The sequence below is a fragment of the Mytilus californianus genome, unplaced genomic scaffold, assembly GCF_021869535.1.
Source record: "Mytilus californianus isolate M0D057914Y unplaced genomic scaffold, xbMytCali1.0.p SCAF_13, whole genome shotgun sequence".
NCBI classification, from domain to species: Eukaryota; Metazoa; Mollusca; class Bivalvia; order Mytilida; family Mytilidae; genus Mytilus; species Mytilus californianus.
The window spans coordinates 41,994,931-42,014,424 of NW_026262615.1; the positions used below are offsets into that span (position 1 = coordinate 41,994,931).

Below are 19,494 nucleotides of genomic sequence, written 5' to 3' on the forward strand. Positions count from 1 at the left end.
TCAGGGGTTTATTAAGGGATGAAAATAAGTTTGAAATTTGCGCTACAATTTAAATAGCTATCAATGTATGAATTTAAGTTGCAATATAAAAACAATATTAAGTCAATGTCAGAAAAATATAATTTTTTTTGTATTTGCCACAAAACAGGAGTGGCTCGGTAAAACCTCGCCCTTCCCCAGTTTCTCATCCTCATACAAAAAAGTTTATATTTTTCTGACATTAACCTAATATTGAATATATATAAGTGCTACAGTGGATTCAGTAAATTCTATGGCAACACATGTTTATCAATTGAAAAAACAAACATTCAAATTCCAGGTTAAAAAATTATCAACTTTTTTCTTTGATTACTATACTTAGAGGCTGTAAAAAGTTCTATTGACCCCCAAAAAAAACAGAATCAACTGTTATGAGCATTATTTCAAATAGTATAATGCCTTACTTTCAACACTAACTCCAGATCTTCACAAATAATAATAATAATAAAAAGATAGTATATATTGCACTATTTCCCTTAACAAATGAAATAAATAAAAAAACTTAACTAGTGTCGTAAGACATTAACCAGTCTTGTGTATATATTGCACTATTTCAAATAAATATAAATAATAAACAACTTTCATAAGACATCAAACAGCTAAGTGTATATATTGCTCTGTTTTCAATAACTATAAATTAAAAAAAAAAATCTGTCATAAAAACAAACATGTGATTCTCCCGACGAGAGTCAAAATCTCCTGATTTTTAAGCCCTCCCTCCCTTTTATATGTCAAATGTTCAGTTTTGAAAATTTCCATACAAAAAAATTTGTCTGTCTCCATTTTTTTATTACCATCAATGTCAAAAAATGAAAACATCAACCAGCCAATAAAAAAATCGTCTTAATTTGAAAAAAAATCAATTGAAAAAGAAAAAGCAGTGAATGTAATGCATCTCAATCCTTAAATATTAAAAATGGTAAAGATACAAAGAAGAAAAATATTTCAAAGATATTTAAGTATCAACCTTGGTACACGTAGTAAAAATTAGTTGAGTCAATTGCAACTATATATTAAAACTGCATAAAATCCCAACCATGCTAGTTTCATGATTAAAATTAACTTGAAATTTTATCCCCTGGCATAAACTTGATCTTTAAGGAAGAACAGATTCAAGGATAACAAAAGTGCAAAACTAAAATCCATGAAAATTAAAAACATTACAGTACATAAATCTTCAGATCAATAAAAAAACATATGCATTAAAGCCAATTAAAGTGAACACATTTTATATCAATATTGCACAGGTATGAATTAAATTGTTTAATTCAATTAAAAATTAGCATTTAGTCATTTACAAAACTTTAAAAGAGACATAAATTCCATTTTGTTTGATTTTTCCAATATAAGTAAAATAGTAAATGGACCAGCACATCAACAGGCAACACCACAAAGGGCTATTCCTTAAAAACCTAAATGGGAAACAGGGAAGACACTTTGAAAAGTCCACTATGGGTAGGTGTCAAGTGCAGTGACAGTTTCAGTGAAATTCTAAATCAACCCCATTTTGAAAGTGCCTTACCTGGGTCCCATGTATGTTCAAATTAAACAGCCCTGATAAGAATTAAAAACTAATTATGAATCATGGATTTTTTTTCAAAGAGAAGTTCATCTCATCACTTACCATTTTCTTAATCATATTAATGAATTAGCTATTTGTTATTTATCTAGTATGTGCTTTACTTTCTAACCAATTCATATTTCATATTTTTACATTTTTTGAAAATTAAGAAATAGTTAATTCTTATTATTTAAAACTATCTCCCCTTTTTTCAGAGTTATTTTAAAAGTTTATATGTCAGACAAATTTTTGTAAAGATTTTTACACATTTTTTTGAAAAATAAACAAAGAATTCTAATATCTAACAATTATCTCCCTTTTTCCAGGATATAAAATATAAGTTTAAATAATATACCAGATAAATTTTTGCTAAGATGACCTCTTGTTGCCTTTAGTTATCTTCATGAGGAACAATTATTTCTTTAAGGAAGAATCTGTTCATTTGGGACTTTATTCTTCTTCATGAAGAATAATTTATACATTAACAATGAAATCTGTGTTCAGATGAACCTTTAGTCTTTATGAAGTTCTTCTATAAGGAAGAATTCTTCATCAAGACATGCCTTAAGTCTTTAAAGTTATTCTATAAGGAATAAATCTTGGTCCAGATGTGCATTTTATAGTCCTTATATAATTATTCTATAAGGAAGAATTTTTCATTAAGACATGCCTTAAGTCTTTAAAGTTATTCTATAACTAATAAATCTTGGTCCAGATGTGCCTTTAGTCTTTAATATAGCTATTCTATAAGGAAAAATTCTTCATCAAGATGTGCCCTTGCATTCCCGAGTGACTTGCTACTTGTCAACTTTGGTTTGTTCTTTATAATATCATCTATATCTCTACTAACTTCTTCTTCTTCATATTCAGCTTTTGTGTACAATTCACTTGGCAATGATTCAGATCTGTTCCTGAAAGTAAAATATAAATTCCTATAACAGACTTTTTTTATATTACTGTATATTGACTCTGGAGTATACAATTTTCTACAGGTTACGCACTCTGTGGTAGGAGTCCCGTAGGACATTCTGGTACTTGGTCAAGTAAGAACAACTACGAGTTGTAAAATCAAACTTACAATTGGTGCAATTTATATAATTTATATGATGGCATAAATTAATTGTTTGAAGTTTTCTATACACAACATAATCATAGGAAAATAGTTAATTTTCCCCCCAATTAGTCTATCAAATCTGACAGCCAAAACATTGGATCCATTTTTGAAATAGAAATAAAATGCTAAATCACTTGTTGTACTGAACCAAAGTTTGTTGAGGGTTGGTCCTGAAAAACTTCTTCAGAGGTTTTTGAAGGCACTTTGAAATTCATATAGGTGGTTGGGCAATTAGAAAATGGAAATCACTTTAAATGTTTTGGTGGTTGGGATTAGAACAAGTGTCTGCAAAATCCCCCATAGAAATTTTCTGTAATACACAGCCATTAACACATTTCTACATGTAATGTAACTAGAGGTTCTAAAGAACCTGTGTTGCTCACCTTGGTATATTTGCATATTCAACAAAGGACACTCTCCAACATTGTAGACAAGAATAGTATTCATGAGAAAAATCTCTGTTTTGTTGATCTTATATTACTGATCATTTAGTCTGTTTAGTTTCTCTCTTATATATCTTCTTTAGTTTTTGCTCAAAACAGAAAGAGAGTAAAGTGATCCTCATTTAAAGACAATCACTCCCATGAGGAGTGACAGTCTACTAACTATATCAGCAAAATTTGACTTGTTAGTAGATCTTGACTTGCTGATCATTTTTGTGATTTAAAGTGTCTATTTTTATATTATAATTTTAATCATATAAGCATATAAGGCAAAAATGCAAAAAATTGGTAAAAATCATCATTAAAGGGCAATAACTCCAATAAGGAGTTATCATATGATTTCCTCAATGTTGTCTTTATTGTAGATCTTGTCTTGCTGCTCGTTTTTGCTTATTCAAGTTTTATCTATCTATTATAAATTTTAAGATATAACTTCAAATAGGCCAAAATAAATAAATGGTGTGTTTCCGGTTTCCTGACTCTACCTCCGTTTCCGGAGCCGACCCTATACATTTTATTGACAAAAATAAAAATGAAAATTCAAAAATCCAGATTTTTCAGTATGTCCGTTTCCGTTTATTCGTTTAGAATACTATAGATCTTCAAAATGTTTGATAATAATGACCAATATGGATAAGTAAAGCGTTTCAAGGACCAAGATTTTGAATGAACAAGCATGGCTTTTCGGCAACCGTGTAGCGTATAAGCTATCAAATATGCGAAATGTGATCACATGGACGCAAAATATAATGACATCGAATCGGATAATTACGATATGATGAATCTTTTTGAAGAACACATGATGGACCTAAAGATGAAAAAAATACGAAGTTGACCCATTTTGCTCAATTTCTTTGATTAGGTACAAGCAAGATTTTTTAAATATTTGTATATATAATGATTTATAGTGTATTCAGTGTATATACATATATTAACAAAATCTAGTCTTGTACCTGTGCTTCTTTGGACCAAACGTCAGAATCGTTTAAGGTTGGAAAGACTGTATTTGTCGGTTAATTGACAAACAATTTTAGAGTAAAATGAGTTCTATTTACTGCCAAAAAATCAATCCTGATTATCCAGCATTTGTTGCAAAAAACGCTCTTACGAATGTTATGCAGATTTGGGCTCAGGACGCAACATAAACAACTGTTATTCCTTTTTAGTTAATGATGGCAAAAGGGGGGAGGGGAGGGGGGGGGGGGGGGGGGGGGGGGGGGGGCAGATAATGTGGAATGAGAAAGTGGAAAAGAAAAGAAGCTTTCCCCAGTGGGCAGACATGGTGTATGATTCATATTCATTTATAAATGAATCTGCCCCAGCATCATGTCTACTTTTATTCTTTTATATTTTCTCTGGCTGGTCCCATATAAACAATTTATACAAGAAATGGAAAAAAAATCATGTCATATTTATATCTGCAATTTATTTGACCAGCATTGACCAGTAGATTAAGACAAAGATTTCACATTTTCAAAACCTGGAATTTTAATATTGTCAGAACCACTCACTCTTCAAGATCACATTCTGTCAAACATCAAAACACATCTGTAAATTAAATAAAGAGGGTGCAAGGGCAGAGTATTACCCCTCGAAAAATCTTAATTAACTGCTACTTAGCATCGGTTCACAGTGTTTTCAAGGGCTACTTATCTGCTCCCACATGTATACCCTGTGTGACATTTACATTGTTAGATTCAACAAGGCCCATCATAATAACATACCATGCCAGAAATTTCACTGCCATTTTTGGTTTAAGATAATAAATCGACAAGAACATATTCCTATTATGACCATTGAAATGCATTAAATTTTCATTAAAGTTTATTTTCATATTTCTGACACAGAACTAAAACAGAAAAATCAAAAAGCTGTAGATTTAATTACTATTGGAGTATTCTAAATATCAAAGAAGCAGGCACATCAAACGATTTGATTTGGAACTTCTTTCTACTGTCGTCAATAGAAAAAAAATTAAATATTTTCATAAAATAAAATGTTTTACCTACCTACCCTACCTAATTTTTTGGAGGTGAAATAGGAAACACACTATTAATTTATTTTGGCCTTAATATAAGGCAAAAACGCAAAAAATTGGTAAAATCATCATCAAAGGGCAATAACTCTAATAAGGAGTCTACTGATGATTTCGACCATGCAGACTTAGTTGTAGAACTTGTCTTGCTGATCATTTTTGCAATTTAAAGTTTCTCTCTATCTATTATAGTTTTCAAGATAATAGGCAAAAATAAAAAAATGAAAAATAAGGTAAAATTTGTCATATAAGGGCAATAACTCCTATAAGAAGTCTGACAGTTTTGACGTAAATAAACAATAGGTAGAGCTCAAGATTCTGAACATTTCTGCTCCTGTCAGATTTCTCTATTTGTAACAGTTTTCAAAATAATAGACACATTTTTTAAACCAAATACCCAAATGATGATTGTTGGTTAAATTTGGCCCAGTAGTTTCAACAGAGAAGATTTTTGTAAAAGTTAACTAACGACGACTAACAATGGATGCCACGTAATGAGAAAAGCTCACTTGACCCTTTGGGCCAGGTGAGATAATAAAAATATAACTAACATCATGCATTTCAATTGTATTAAAATTGTTGTTACAGTGGACCTTCTAAGGAAAATTTAAATTAGGAAATAAAATTTTCTTACCATATAATGTGTATAAATTGCTGTTTCATAAAAAAATAAATGGAGAATGACATAGCTGATGCCCCCACGTGCATAAAATGTTTTAAGGTACATAACTAGAGAACTGTAAAAATGACGCCACCCAAATTAGAACTTGATCTGTGTTTATGATAACAAGCATTGTGTATAAGTTTCATAACATTTGTTAAGGCAAACTAAAGATAAAGAATGAAAACCAATTTGTGACGGACTTTCGAACAAATATAACACTTAATGTCCCCTTCGCCTAGCGGTGGGGGCATAAAAATAAACTTGCAGGAAATATGGGGATTAGTTATTAAGGACACAACTTCAGTCTGTCTGTTAAAAGGCGGGAAAGTCTTGAGAGTGAAAATAAAGGAGTTATTTCACATGTGAGATTATCTGAATTTATCACAATTGAAAAATCATATAAATCACCATGCTCTATATAATAATATTATGTTACTTTCAACTATAAATAGCTATAACCTGTAGCACATGAATGATTACTACATTACATCATTAGGATCTATCAAAATTTATGTTTAAAAAAAACCAAACAACTAATGTCTTACTTGGAAGAAAAGCAGTAGTCTGGCCAATAGATTTGTTTGTCACCAAAGCTGAAACTCTCATCACCTATCAGTTCCTTTGCCCAGATGAGGTTGTTATAGGGAGGTAAAGTACCTCCTAACTCTGCAGGTAATACCTCTTTATGTATGTAGTTGTGTAAGGTTCCTAAGTTGATACCATGCATATGAATCTAAAATATATCAAAAAGTAATATTTTAAACAAAAAATGGAATCATATTTAATTTTGCTTCTTAAATCCTACTCCCTTCGTTATGTATGATGATCAAAATTAGAATTGGGACAATTGACCGTGATCAAAAGTTTTGTTCATTAATACTGTGGTTAGACTTTATATTTTGAATTCAATGATTGTTTCATGCATCAGTTGTACTAATCTTAATACATTTCATTGTATTTGCAGAGTTCTTAAATTATGTTTTTCCCTGTTGGTCCTTAAAGAAAATCTTCTATTCCTCACTATTATTTCTATTGTAAAATACCAAAATTGTGTCAGTCCTTTGCATTGATATTGAGTTTAACTCCCATTTCTGTTCTTTCTACATGAGATTTAAACATACAATATCTTGGAAAAATCATATAAGTTTTTGTATTCAATACTTGATTCAAACTCTAAGGTTTAATTTGTACAGAATCTGGATATCCATAGAGGGTAGATGAATATGATAAAAATCCACCCAAACTGTACTGTTCAAAACAGTAAATAAGTCTGGGTAATACATTTGAATAATGAACAAGAGGCTCTCAAGAGCCTGAATTGCTCACCTGTAATTTTTTGCTTAAATCTTTCATCAATGATTATTTTTGCTTTTCAATATATATTAATGAATGGCTTAAAACTTTCATTGAAATGTTCTTTGTATCTGTCATATTTTCTTCAAAATCAAAGAAATGCATTTTACCCCTATGTTTCATTTTAGCCATAGTGGCTATGTTTCTTGACGTACAAGAAAATAAAATACAAATTTATACTAGATACTCTGAAACTCATTCAGCCCAAGTTTTGCTGAAATTGATTCAGCAGTTTCAAAGGAGAAGATTTTTTAAAGTAAGCCAACTAAATGAACAAATTGTGAAAAATTGATTTTAAAGGGCAATAACTCCTTAAGGGGACAATTGACAATTTAGGTCATTGGAACTTATTTGTAGATCTTACTTTGCTGAACATTTTTGCTGTTTACAGTTTATCTTTATCATTAATAATATTCAAGATAATAACCAAAATCTGCAAAATTTCCTTAAAATTACCAATTAAGTGGCAGCAATCCAACAATAGGTTGTTAGATTCATCTGAAAAATTCAGGGCTGACAGAGCTTGGCCTAACAAACATTTTTACCTCCATCATTTAGCTCTAAATGCTTTGGTTTTTGAGATATAAGCCAAAAATTGCTTTTTACCCCTACGTTCTATTTTTAGCCATGGCGGCCATGTTTTTTACGAAACAAAAAATAAAACACAAACTTTATTCTAGATACCCTTAGAATCATTCAGCTTAAGTTTGGTTGGAATTGGTTTAGTAGTTTCAGAGAAGAAGATTTTTTAAAGTTAGAAAACATAATAAACAAATTGTGTAAAATTGTCCTTAAAGGGCAATAACTCCTTAAGGGGTCAATTGACAACTTTGATCATACGAACTTATTTGTAGACCTTACCTTGATGAACATTTTTGCTGTTCACAGTTTATCTTTATCATTAATAATATTCATTATAATAACCAAAAACTGCAAAATTTCCTTAAAATTACCAATTTAGTGGAGTAAACCCAACATTGGGTTATCAGATTCAACTAAAAATTTCAGGGCTGATAGAACTTCACCTAATGAACACTTTAATCCCCATGTCAGATTTGTTCTAAATGCTTTGGTTTTTGAGATATAAGCCAAAAACTGCATTTTACCCCTATGTTCTATTTTTAGCCAAAGCGGCCATGTTATTTGACGAAACAGTAAATAAAACACAAACTTTATTCTACATACCCTAAGCATCATTCAGCTTAAGTTTGGTTGGAATTGGTTCAGTAGTTTCAGAGGAGAAGATGTTTGAAATAGTTTACACCAGATGGACGACGACGACGGATGCCAAGTGATGGCAAAAGCTCACCGTTCCTTTGGAACGGTGAGCTAAAAAGTGATCTCCATTTTATAATTTTCTAGGGGAGACAAATTAAATTTGCAATTTTTAAAACATCTAAGGATGGCTCGTCTTGAAAATGTATGCAATATTTGCCACTGGACATCAACAAGCAACAATCATCAATCTAGGTGAGACAATTTATATTTTAAGCTTTTATTAAAGCTACATCCCACTTTCTCTAACTCACAATAATACAAAAAAGTGTCTACTAGATACAAACCCTGTCTCTACTCTTTTCTTTAAGGAAAGGCTTCAGTAACTTAAACATAGCTTCTATATACCAAGGCTGGTTAACAAAATGTACTGCTCCAAATCTGGCAGGAAAACAGTCCTGTAAATAAACAAAAATTAAAAAAATTAAACATTGCATTGTATAAAGCATTGATTGTAGTTGATTCAACTATAATCACTGACAAAGGAGGATAACTCAAATTTTAAAAATTACTTGATATTTAGAAAAAAATAAAAATTTTGCAATTTTTCCATTTATAAAGGGGCATAACTCTAGAACGGTAAAAGTGACACCACCAAAATTCAAACTTGATCTGTGTTTTATGGTAATAAGCATTGTGTACAAGATTCATAACATTTGGTTGAGGCAAACTCAAGTTAGAGAACGGAAACCAATCTTGGGACGTACGTACAGACGGACAAGGGTAAAACTTAATGCCCCCACCGCTACAGCAGGGGCATAAAAATACATATTTACATAATCAAATCAAATAACATGTATTCTGATCAGACCAGAAAAACAACTTAATAGATCTGTATATATATCTAAATTTCCCAATCGGCCAATCATATTTATTCTTACAGTTGCAACAAAAATCAACCTTTGACTAAGATCATGTAAATCCAAATTTTTTTTTCACATCTTTAAATGATTCTGTTACATGTATATTTGCTAGGCATTGTACCAACAGCAATCAATCAGAAAATTATTTTAAATGTACATATAATCAATATGTGATAGAGTTAAGGATTATAAAAAATACATAGAAAGCTGTGTTAAATAAAAAAAAAAAAAAATTATGTTTCACGAAAAGAAAAATCAAGTGTGATCTTTCATTTTTGCAAATTACAAAAGTTTCCTATTCCTTAACATTCGTTCTGAATATAAATTTTATATTTGCCACTGGACGTTAAGCAACCAATAATCAATCATATTCTTAACAAAGAGTTTATTGCTGTATTCAAATGAAGAAGACAAAAATAGATGAAGAATGTGTCCATGGGACAAAGATGATGCCCCCACTTGCATATAACGTTATAAAGGGGCATAATGTGAGAACAGTAAAAGTGATAACAACCAAATGTTAACTTGGGGCGTGTTTTTTTGTTCTTCGGTAGTGAGCCAGAAGAGGTCCATTTCTGTTTTTTTGAATAGGGAAGATCTTCTGGCTCTCTTCCACCTCTTCTTTTTTGATAGGTAGTTTAGACGGCAGAGGCACATAACAAACATGGCGTCGTTTAGTCTAAATGACATTAATAAATTTATGAATGCAGATATATTAGAATGTGAGCTGTGTTATAAACGTTTTTATGGTATGACAGTCTTAGTAGGACATCCCTGTAGGACGATAAGCTGGATAAATATAAGAACTACACGGACAATAACAGTTAAGGGACGACTATTTGATATTCTAGGGAAGGGATTTTGATTGATTGGTGTTTAACGCTACTTTCAACACTAAGTTGGGCTATTCCATGGTGGTCAGTTTAAATTTATAGATGAAGGATGGGGAAGGGAAGAGGGCATTATTAACTTTTTTAATCTGTCGCTAATTATGCCTATTTTTTCAGCTCTTACCAGGCAACCATATTCATATATGAAATCCTCCTGTCCCCCACCCCAATAAATGAATAAATATCAAATGGTTTTTCTTCTTATTTAACACAAGTTTAAATTGATTGATTGTTTGTTGCTAATTTTTAACGCCCAGTGACAAATATGTCATGCATGTTCAGGACTCGGTTTAGGAAAACACGAGTTTAAAAGTCAGGTATATAATATAAAAACGAAGAGATGTATGATTGCTTATGAGGCAACTATCCTATGGAGTTCAAATATGAAGTGGATGTAAGCAATTATAGGCAACCGTATTTAAGGCCTTCAACAATGACAAAACCCGATACTGTATTAAAAGTCATCTACATGTATAAAAGGCCTGACGTGAAAAGTGTGAGAAAGAGTTAAAATGAAAAAACTAACCCGGCCTAATTATACAAAACAAAATATCAAATATGAGTCGAGACATGAACCAACGACAACCACTAAACTATAGGCTCCTGACTTGGGACAGGCACACAAAGAATATGGCAGGGTTGATATAAAAACGAAGATTGCCAATGAGACAACCCTCCACAAGAGACCAAATGACACAGCAATTAACAGCTATAGGTCACCATACGGCCTTCAACAATAAGCAAAGCCCATACCGCATAGTCAGCTATAAAAGGCCCCGAAATCACAAATGTAAAACAATTCAAACGAGAAAACTAACAGTCTAATTAATGTACAAAAAAATAAACGAAAAACAAATATGTTACACAGCAACAAACGACAACCACTAAATTACAGGCTCCTGACTTGAGAAAGGCACATACATACAGAATGTGGCGGCGTTAAACATGTTAGCGGAATCCGGCCCAACCCGCCCCCTAACCTTTGACAGTGGTGTAACAGTACAAGAACATGTTTGTGAGCGCTCAAACCTTCCCGAAACTGGGACAGTGGTGTAACAGTACAATAAGAACTACCTGCACAAATCAATTGCAATTAGATTAACTCAAAAGATCGGTACGTGACACACAAAAAAAACTTACATTAAGACAATACAATGTACATGTAGATGCACACAGCAACGAAATACGAGTATCTGCAATTACTGGAAGTTTGTTCAAAGCTAATAACAACTAGTACTGAAATAAATCTTGTTCTCCCAGACTGAAGTATCAATCAGTACACAACCAACGGATTTATAAAAAAAAAAGAAATAATAGTTAGGGCCAGAAGATTTTCTTCAAGGACCACCAGAGAAAAATGATTTTGAGAACTTTCCGATTTATCTTTGCTTTATACAAAAATAATCCAGTTTGGTTACTTTAAAAGAAATTGGATAGATTAGATGTCCTTTTTGATCATATTCGAGACAAACGTTGACGAATTTTTGTGCAGTTTAAGATTATTCTTAAAAATCAAATAGTGGGGGTTTAAGCCAGATTTGTCTAGCAAAATTGAGTTAGAGGAAAGAACAAAGAAAAAAGTCACGAACAGAGGACACTTTTACAGTCATGTCTACCGGACGTATCTTAATTTTCTATAAAACCATCGTAAACATCATTTATGTCATCCAACATAACAAAAATCTGCTATATTCGACGGCAAATTGAATTTTTGTTTTGTTGATCTTCCGTATAATATCTCCAGAAGAGGTCAAGATTCATTTTTTTGGACTCTTCACCAGAAGACATTCTGGAGATGTGCAGAAGAGACCAATAAAACACGCCCCAGGTCTGTGTTTTGTGGTAATAAGCATATTACATGTATATAAGTTTCATAACATTTGGTTGAGGCAAACTAAATTTAGTCTTAGAGAACAGAAACCGACTATGGGACGTATGTAAGGATGTACAAGGGTAACACTTAAAGCCCCCTCCACTGATTGCGGGGGTATAAAAATGCAGCAAGGCTTGACATCCTACCATAAAAGGTGACAAATATTAAACATACCTGCAATCCTTCTATCATCTGTTTCAGAACTTTTGGGCTCAACCACATTGACTGCTTAAAAGTAAACTGACTCCAATCAACTATTACAACAAATCCATTAATTTGAGCCTCATCATCATCTATTAACTTCTCTAACGTCAACAAGATGGATCTGTATATAGAATCTAGGCCATAGCGGCCATTGTCCCAGTTTGCAGAATACAAAACAAATATTTTCCGACCAAAATGGTCATGGTTTGGAAGAACTCCTGGAAGACCATCAAGTAAAGCATCCTTTATTCCAGTCTCTGATGCCTGGAATTTCTTGAAGATATCTGGATTGTCCTGACGAAATTCAAAATATCTCCCATACAGCTTAAACGCTTCAAATGTGTCAAATTTTCTAGCCCGCAGAAATCGTAATATGAAGGTATCATCTGTCCTTAAGAAAGCTACAAAAAAATTAAGCAATAGATATCAATTAATAATAAAATTCAATACCATCAACTTTAAGTACATTTATATATTGTTAATTGAAATTCAGAAACTTTTGCTATGCTTTTATCTTTATCATTGTGAAATTAGCAACAGGATACATGTAGGTGTTGCAAAAATAAAAACTTGCAATTAAAATTTTTATAGTATTGTTTTGCACTACTTATACCTGTTGTTAATATTAATATGGTACAATATACCTGACTTACTTAATTTATTGAAAAGAGTTAATGTCAAGCATGTCAAAACTTGCATATATTTCCTATTCTTCAATGTGATATTTTCTGTTAATTCATTTATTTTCCTGGATATTGACCTTGAACCATGTATACAATTTGAACTCTAAAACATACTAATATCTGGTCTTGTGATAATCTGTTCTCGTACTCCTAGTATTGCATCTTTTATTTCATCAGGGTCCTCATTCAGCTCTCGTTTAGCCTTCTTTTTAAGTTCCTCTGATAAACCCCAACCAAATTCTGCCATGACTACTCCTATATCTATACATTATGTTCAGGACTGCAAAGTTAAAATAGCATTATTCAGTAACAAGTTAAACTTTATTAGTTTAATCCTTCTATAAGTAACATAAATGGAGAATGTTTCCATGGGACATAGATGATGCCCCCACTAGCATATAACGTTATAAAGGGACATAACTAGAGAACTGTAAAAGTGACGCCACCCAACATCGAACTTGATCTGTGTTTTGTGGTAATAAGCATTGTGTATAAGTTTCGTAACATGTGGTTGAGGTAAACTAAAGCTAGAGAACGGAAACGAAAAATTCAGCATTTATAAAGTTCAAAACTCCAGAACAGTAATAGTGACGACACCCAAATTCAAACTTGATCTGAGTTTTGTGGTGATAAGCATTATGTATAAGTTTCATAACATTTGGTTGAGGCAAACTAAAGTTAGAGAACATAAACCAAATTTGGGACATACAGACGGACGGAAAAGGGTAAACTTTAATGCCCCCTCTCCACATGATATTGCTTAACTTCAACATGTTGAAGATTATAAGAAGGCACAAGTGGGAAGGTTGCAGTCACCTGAAATTATGTTTAACCCAACCACATTCTGTAATTCAGTGGTTGTTGTTTGTTGCTGTAAATCATATTTGTTGTTTTGTACATAAATCAGTCTGCTGTTTTTCTTGTTTGAATTGTTTAACATTTTGTGATATATGTCTGTGACCGGTAGTTGCTTACATACATGCCACTTTATTTTTGGTGTATAGTTGTCTCATTGGATGATTGGCAATCATACATTTCCTTATTCAAAGTCCACATTGTTAGTATATGATTTTAAGCAATACATAAATGAATTGTTCAGTTGTGAACCTGAATTTTAATCTGTTAGAATTTATAAAGGTCAGGAATAACCACCAATTGGTGGATTATACCTCAATTGATGTATAATCCACCAATTGACATATAATGGTATAGACCAATTGACGTATAATTCTTTGTTTTTCAAAGCAAATTATTCAACCAAAATGGAGCATTGTTTTCTTAAAACCATATTATTGTATGAAAACATGTCAAACATTCCTAGTTTAGTATAGTGACATAACATATTGCATTTAATCAATAATTGTATTTGCAGTTTCTTCTATTGTTATCTTGTCAATTCTCGATTGGCAAATTTACCACTTAAATCACCTGTCAATGGACATCAATACTGTCTGCAGTCATGTGATTATGAGTACAACTCCGCAGGTAAATGGAGCTCTTTGTTAATACTTGACTTTCATTATTAAAAGTCAATCATGGTCAATAGTAGATGTTTCAACAAAAGAATTGTTATACACATGCATTCTCAAGAGATGCAGCAGGCTTTGACAAAACTGAAACTTTCGGAGGACTCAATAATGGTCATAATATAGGTTGTAAGCTGCAAAATGATGCTCCTATCTCACACTAGCATTTTATTACAAAAAACTTGCATTATACCTCAATTGGTCTATACCAATATATGTCAATTGGTGGATTATACGTCAATTGAGGTATAATTAATCCACCAATTGGTGGTTATTCCTGACCTGTTATACTATTAGTATAATAGTTCCAGTTTTAATTGGCATTTTTATACCTGTCAAAGTAAGTTAGTAAGTAATCTTTATTTAAAGTCGGGTTGCATATATATACATAAATATTATAACAAGAACCATGATGAATGTCAATCATTGAATCTATCTACTACTAGGGGTGTTTATGTAAAATTTGATATGCATCTCACCCATCTGTCAAGTCTGCCCACGAGTTCACGAAAGTTTCTTAATTGACACTTTTGTCTGTAAAAGAGCCCCAAAAATTTCCATAAAGCATTGCACAGGAATCAGAAATTTTATTGATAGAGAGTCAGGACTCAGGTGTTCGGCATAACAAGATGATAACATTAACAGATAAGTTAGACGTTTCAACAACAGAAGAGAAGACTTTTCATTGGCTTTTTATACTTACAAACTAATATGCATTCCAAGAGTTAAAAATATCTCAAAAGTTAACATTCTGATTTCTTCTGGGACCAAAACAGGAATGTTTGCAGATTCGAGCTGTCTGCTAAATTATCATAATACAGTGGCATTGATATACATTCCGTAAAAATAAATATTTAATGTTTTGAAATGATTATTTGTATAAATATATTATGCAATTCGTTTTTATAGTTAAGTTATTGCAAAACAAATATTATTATTATAAAGTAATAACTGTTATTTTATTTATTTGTAATTATTTCGTGCTGTTTATCACACATGCATAAGTAGTTTTTGACTCAAATCTGGAAATGCGTTTAAATTCCGTGTATCGCTCCCTTCAGCGCAATCAGAGACATCTAGACACAACTAATCTATATATTTAAAATTATAGAAATTCATTCGAGCAGAGTCAATTCTTATGTACATTCATTAATAAAATTATTCTCAAATAATGTAAGAGGTAATTGACACAAAATGCATGCTAACTGTACAATGATTAGAACGAGCTGACTCGCCGGGGAGCCTACTATATGTAATGAATGAGATAAATCAACAGGTAAACGTCTTTACTTCCAGAAAAAGTCAGGAAGAAGGCTATATCCTGAACTTTAAATTATATCACTATTTTGGTGAATTGTAAATGAATTTTCATTTTTTATTTTTTGCAATAAAATTTCTCTTCTGGCAAAAGTAGTGAGTGGCCTTTGCCTTTTACAATAGAATACTAAATCAACCAGATCTGTTAGATTACAGTCACCGCTTTATATATAGAAGGAGTGCCCCAAAAACAGAAATATGATTTATTATAGGCAAAATTACAGAAAAGTTTGTGTCCGGCAAACTGACATGGTCCTCTATCTCCTTATTCTCAGGATTGCCATCTTTTAATCCTACCGACCGTGCGAGGGCTTTATTGCCAGTCACGAACGTTAAAAAAACCCATAAGTAAGTAACTTTTAATCCTGAAGCCGCACATGTATTGAACACAAAGACTGCACAGCAACGTCTGTTTATAGTATTTTATTTTGTTGTTACTAATTGGCGGACCGTCGGGGAAAGCTTATACATATGATATGATTTTGCTTGTTACGCGTATATTACACGATTCTTCTCATGATTTTCGTATTCCGTGGCCTTATCAGTCACGGTCAACTAAAATGTCGTCGGACGTCCGAACAGTTTCGCTTAAGCCTTTGGCTACTTTTAGGCGAAAGATTTCCTTCGAATTTCATGAGATTTGATTAACATGGAAATCCATGTACAACCTGGGACTAATACAGTTTGTATGCTGGTCCAATGTACGACTCAAACTGTAACCGTTTTTTTATGTGTTTATATAAATTGAATACTAGAGGGGATGACATGATTTTGGGACTGTGTGGGATATAGCGGGGATAAAAAAGTGGGCATACGCGGGGATATAGGGGTTAAAAAAATTAAGGATGCACGTTGGATATAGGAATCGAGTAAAAGGGTGGGGTCTGCATGGGGAAAGAAAGTGAAAAAGTCGGAAGTGGGATAAAATACAAGAAAAAACCGTGTCATCCCCTCATACTAAAATTAATGTTTAACTGACATTGGCATATGCATTACTATAATCCAGCTGATCCCCACAACATGCAAATATTTCCGATAAGCAGAAATTTTGTATAAGTGCCGGCAATCTGTGCATGGTAATTATACGCTTTGTTCAGACCCGTTGTCACTATCAAAGTTTAATTTCTTGTACACGTTTTCTTGGATAAGGTTTTTGATAGATTTTTTATAGTGACAACTACATGTCAAAGAAAACTTTGATCAAACACGTTGACGGACTTGGATGGAATGAATCTAATCCTATTTTTCCTGAAACATGGATGGATTTTGACGGAAATTATCCTAAAACAGTGCAGTTTCTTTTTACCAAGTTTTTGATGAAACACTTTGATAGTGGCAACCGATGACTTGGACCAAATTACCTGGTCAAAGAGACAACCGCGCCTTATGGAATATTCAATTCTTTTCTATCTAGTAGTACACTTATGGCGAATTGAAGCCAAACATATAGTAATACGGACCAGGTATATAGACCAAAAACTCTTGTCTGTCGTTAAAGGTCGTTTGTCCATCTCCAGATGTTTATTAACCTTTTTTTTGTATTTTTGGGTTGGTGTCCAGAGTTCTCGAAAAGTGGTGGTCCGAGGGTTATTTTTGACCACCAGGATTTTGCAAAGGACCATGCAACATAATTTTGGTATTTTGAAACAGAAATAATAGTGAGGACCAGCAGATTTTCTTCTAGGAAAACCAGGAGAAAAAAGATTTCAAGAACTCTGGGTGTCACACTGCTGCATCGCCGTTCATCGGTCGTACCGTGACGCCGACCGGTACAGAATCGAAAAATATTTAAAAAATAATCAGGTTTTTAGATGATTTATTAGACTAATTATGCAAAGTTACATTGGCGTCTTCACATATGTCAACAAGAACATACAATTTTGCATGTAATATTAATGTAACATGGTAACAAAGTGTAACATTCATTCGTATCTAAATACCGAAAATTTTGTATTATATAATATTTATCTTGACAAGATTTCCTTATTATTTTATCTTTGATGCACTTATTAATCAAGGAAAATGAAACTAAAATTTGCATTTAATATGTGATACCTTAATAATGATTTCAAGATAAGTTTCTAAATGAGTACATATATTATACCAGTACCTGTAAAGTGATATGCACTACATGTATGATATAAGAGGAAGGATTAAATTGACATATAGAAACAGTTGATATACTTTACTTGGTAAATATAGATCGTTAAAAAGGTAAGAAAATACTTTTTTGAACTGCTTTCTAATTGCATATGTTAATACCGAGAATTGCCCATAGACCCATATATGGGCGCAAAGTGCCGTTTTCAAGAGAATAAAGTTAAAATTTTACAACTAATTCCGGACCCGATCATGTCTAAGTTACGAATAAAAAACGTTTTGTGATTTAATGTGCAAATGTTTCTTTTCAATTATGACAATGATTTTTTTTATCTGGATTTAAAATCAAAACAATTTGTTATCTTTGAATCTTATTAGATTAATTTGATAATTATCATTGTGATGAACTGAAAGAAACTGTGAAGTACGTTAATTGTTTGTGAAGTCAGTCATTCAGCAAATTTCGTTACCAAATAGGAAAAATCATCCTAACTGGTCATGACATTTCATTTCAAATACTAAATTCACCTGGATCAGAATAGGATTTGTTGCGGGTTTACAGCCTAAAATCGATTAAAACGGTAACTCTCAGCCTTCTAGACAAAAACATGACATAGGTTTAAAAAGAAATTGCAAACAGTGCAATATATACACTTATATCACTTAGATTTTAATCCACGTCTGTCAAAGAATAGATGAAAAGAAATTTAACGTTATTTGAAAAACGGAACAATGTAAAATATATATATCATGAAGGAGCAATTCGTCGGTTTTGTGAACTGAAGTGCAGGTAGCGTATTTACAATTTGCAAACGACATTCAATAATTCCGAGTTAAACCATGCATTTATTTATTTACATTGGACACACCCTCCCTATACGAAAGCTTTTCTTAAACATCACAACAAAACTAAGTGTCTGAACTTTGAGCTTTGATAAGGATTTTTTTTGGGATACAACATATATGTTAGTTCTCCATTATCATGATTATATATAGACTTTGTATTTATTTTTTTTAAGAAAGGGGCAGTACAAAAGTATATTTGAATTAAATTTGAAAATAACAGGATAATTTTAATCAGCAGATGTTGAAATTATCCTGATATTTTCAAATTTAATTTGATGAGCATATTCTCCCCTAATTTTTATTATATTTTTTCTTGCATAGTACTGTAAAGTTATATATCTATACAACTAACCATCTTCCTAAATAAGGCGTCGTTTAGATTTTGATATCTTGGTGGTTGCTTAATGTCCAGTGGCAAGTATTTCATGCATGTTCAAGACGAGTTTAGATTTTGAGAATAATGGATTCTACTTGAGCTAATTTTGATGACTAAAACGGAAATAAACAGATGGAAAGAGGTATTGTACATAACAGTTTAATGTTTGGTGATCTTATTTAATACACATCATGTAAGTTTAATCTAGATGAGAACTTTAGTGTTACATTACGGTATATGAGATAAATCTACCTGCCTTGTGGATATATTTAATAATTAATCGATGGTCATCTGACTGGTCACTTGCCGAAGGTGTATTTCTAAATAGATGG

General features: G+C 32.1%; 2 protein-coding genes across 2 annotated transcripts in view; one reads left to right on the plus strand and one right to left on the minus strand.

Annotated features, from left to right (window-relative positions):
- Positions 1–893: 893 nt before the first annotated feature.
- LOC127723694 (clavesin-2-like) lies at positions 894–15,330 on the minus strand. Its single transcript, XM_052230440.1, has 6 exons — positions 15,227–15,330; positions 13,112–13,277; positions 12,285–12,715; positions 8,772–8,882; positions 6,402–6,589; positions 894–2,511 (listed from the first exon to the last, which is right to left on the minus strand). Exons 2-6 carry the CDS (start codon positions 13,242–13,244, stop codon positions 2,340–2,342), a joined length of 1,035 nt encoding a protein of 344 aa, XP_052086400.1. The 5' UTR covers positions 13,245–13,277; positions 15,227–15,330; the 3' UTR covers positions 894–2,339.
- A 2,571-nt stretch (positions 15,331–17,901) lies between these two features.
- The window catches only part of LOC127723695 (protein FAM167A-like), a 29,516-nt gene continuing 27,923 nt past the window's right edge, over positions 17,902–19,494 (plus strand). Inside the window, exon 1 of the mRNA XM_052230443.1 lies at positions 17,902–18,054. The gene's annotated coding sequence lies outside the window, so the exon portion shown is untranslated. The remainder of the gene's footprint in view (positions 18,055–19,494) is intronic.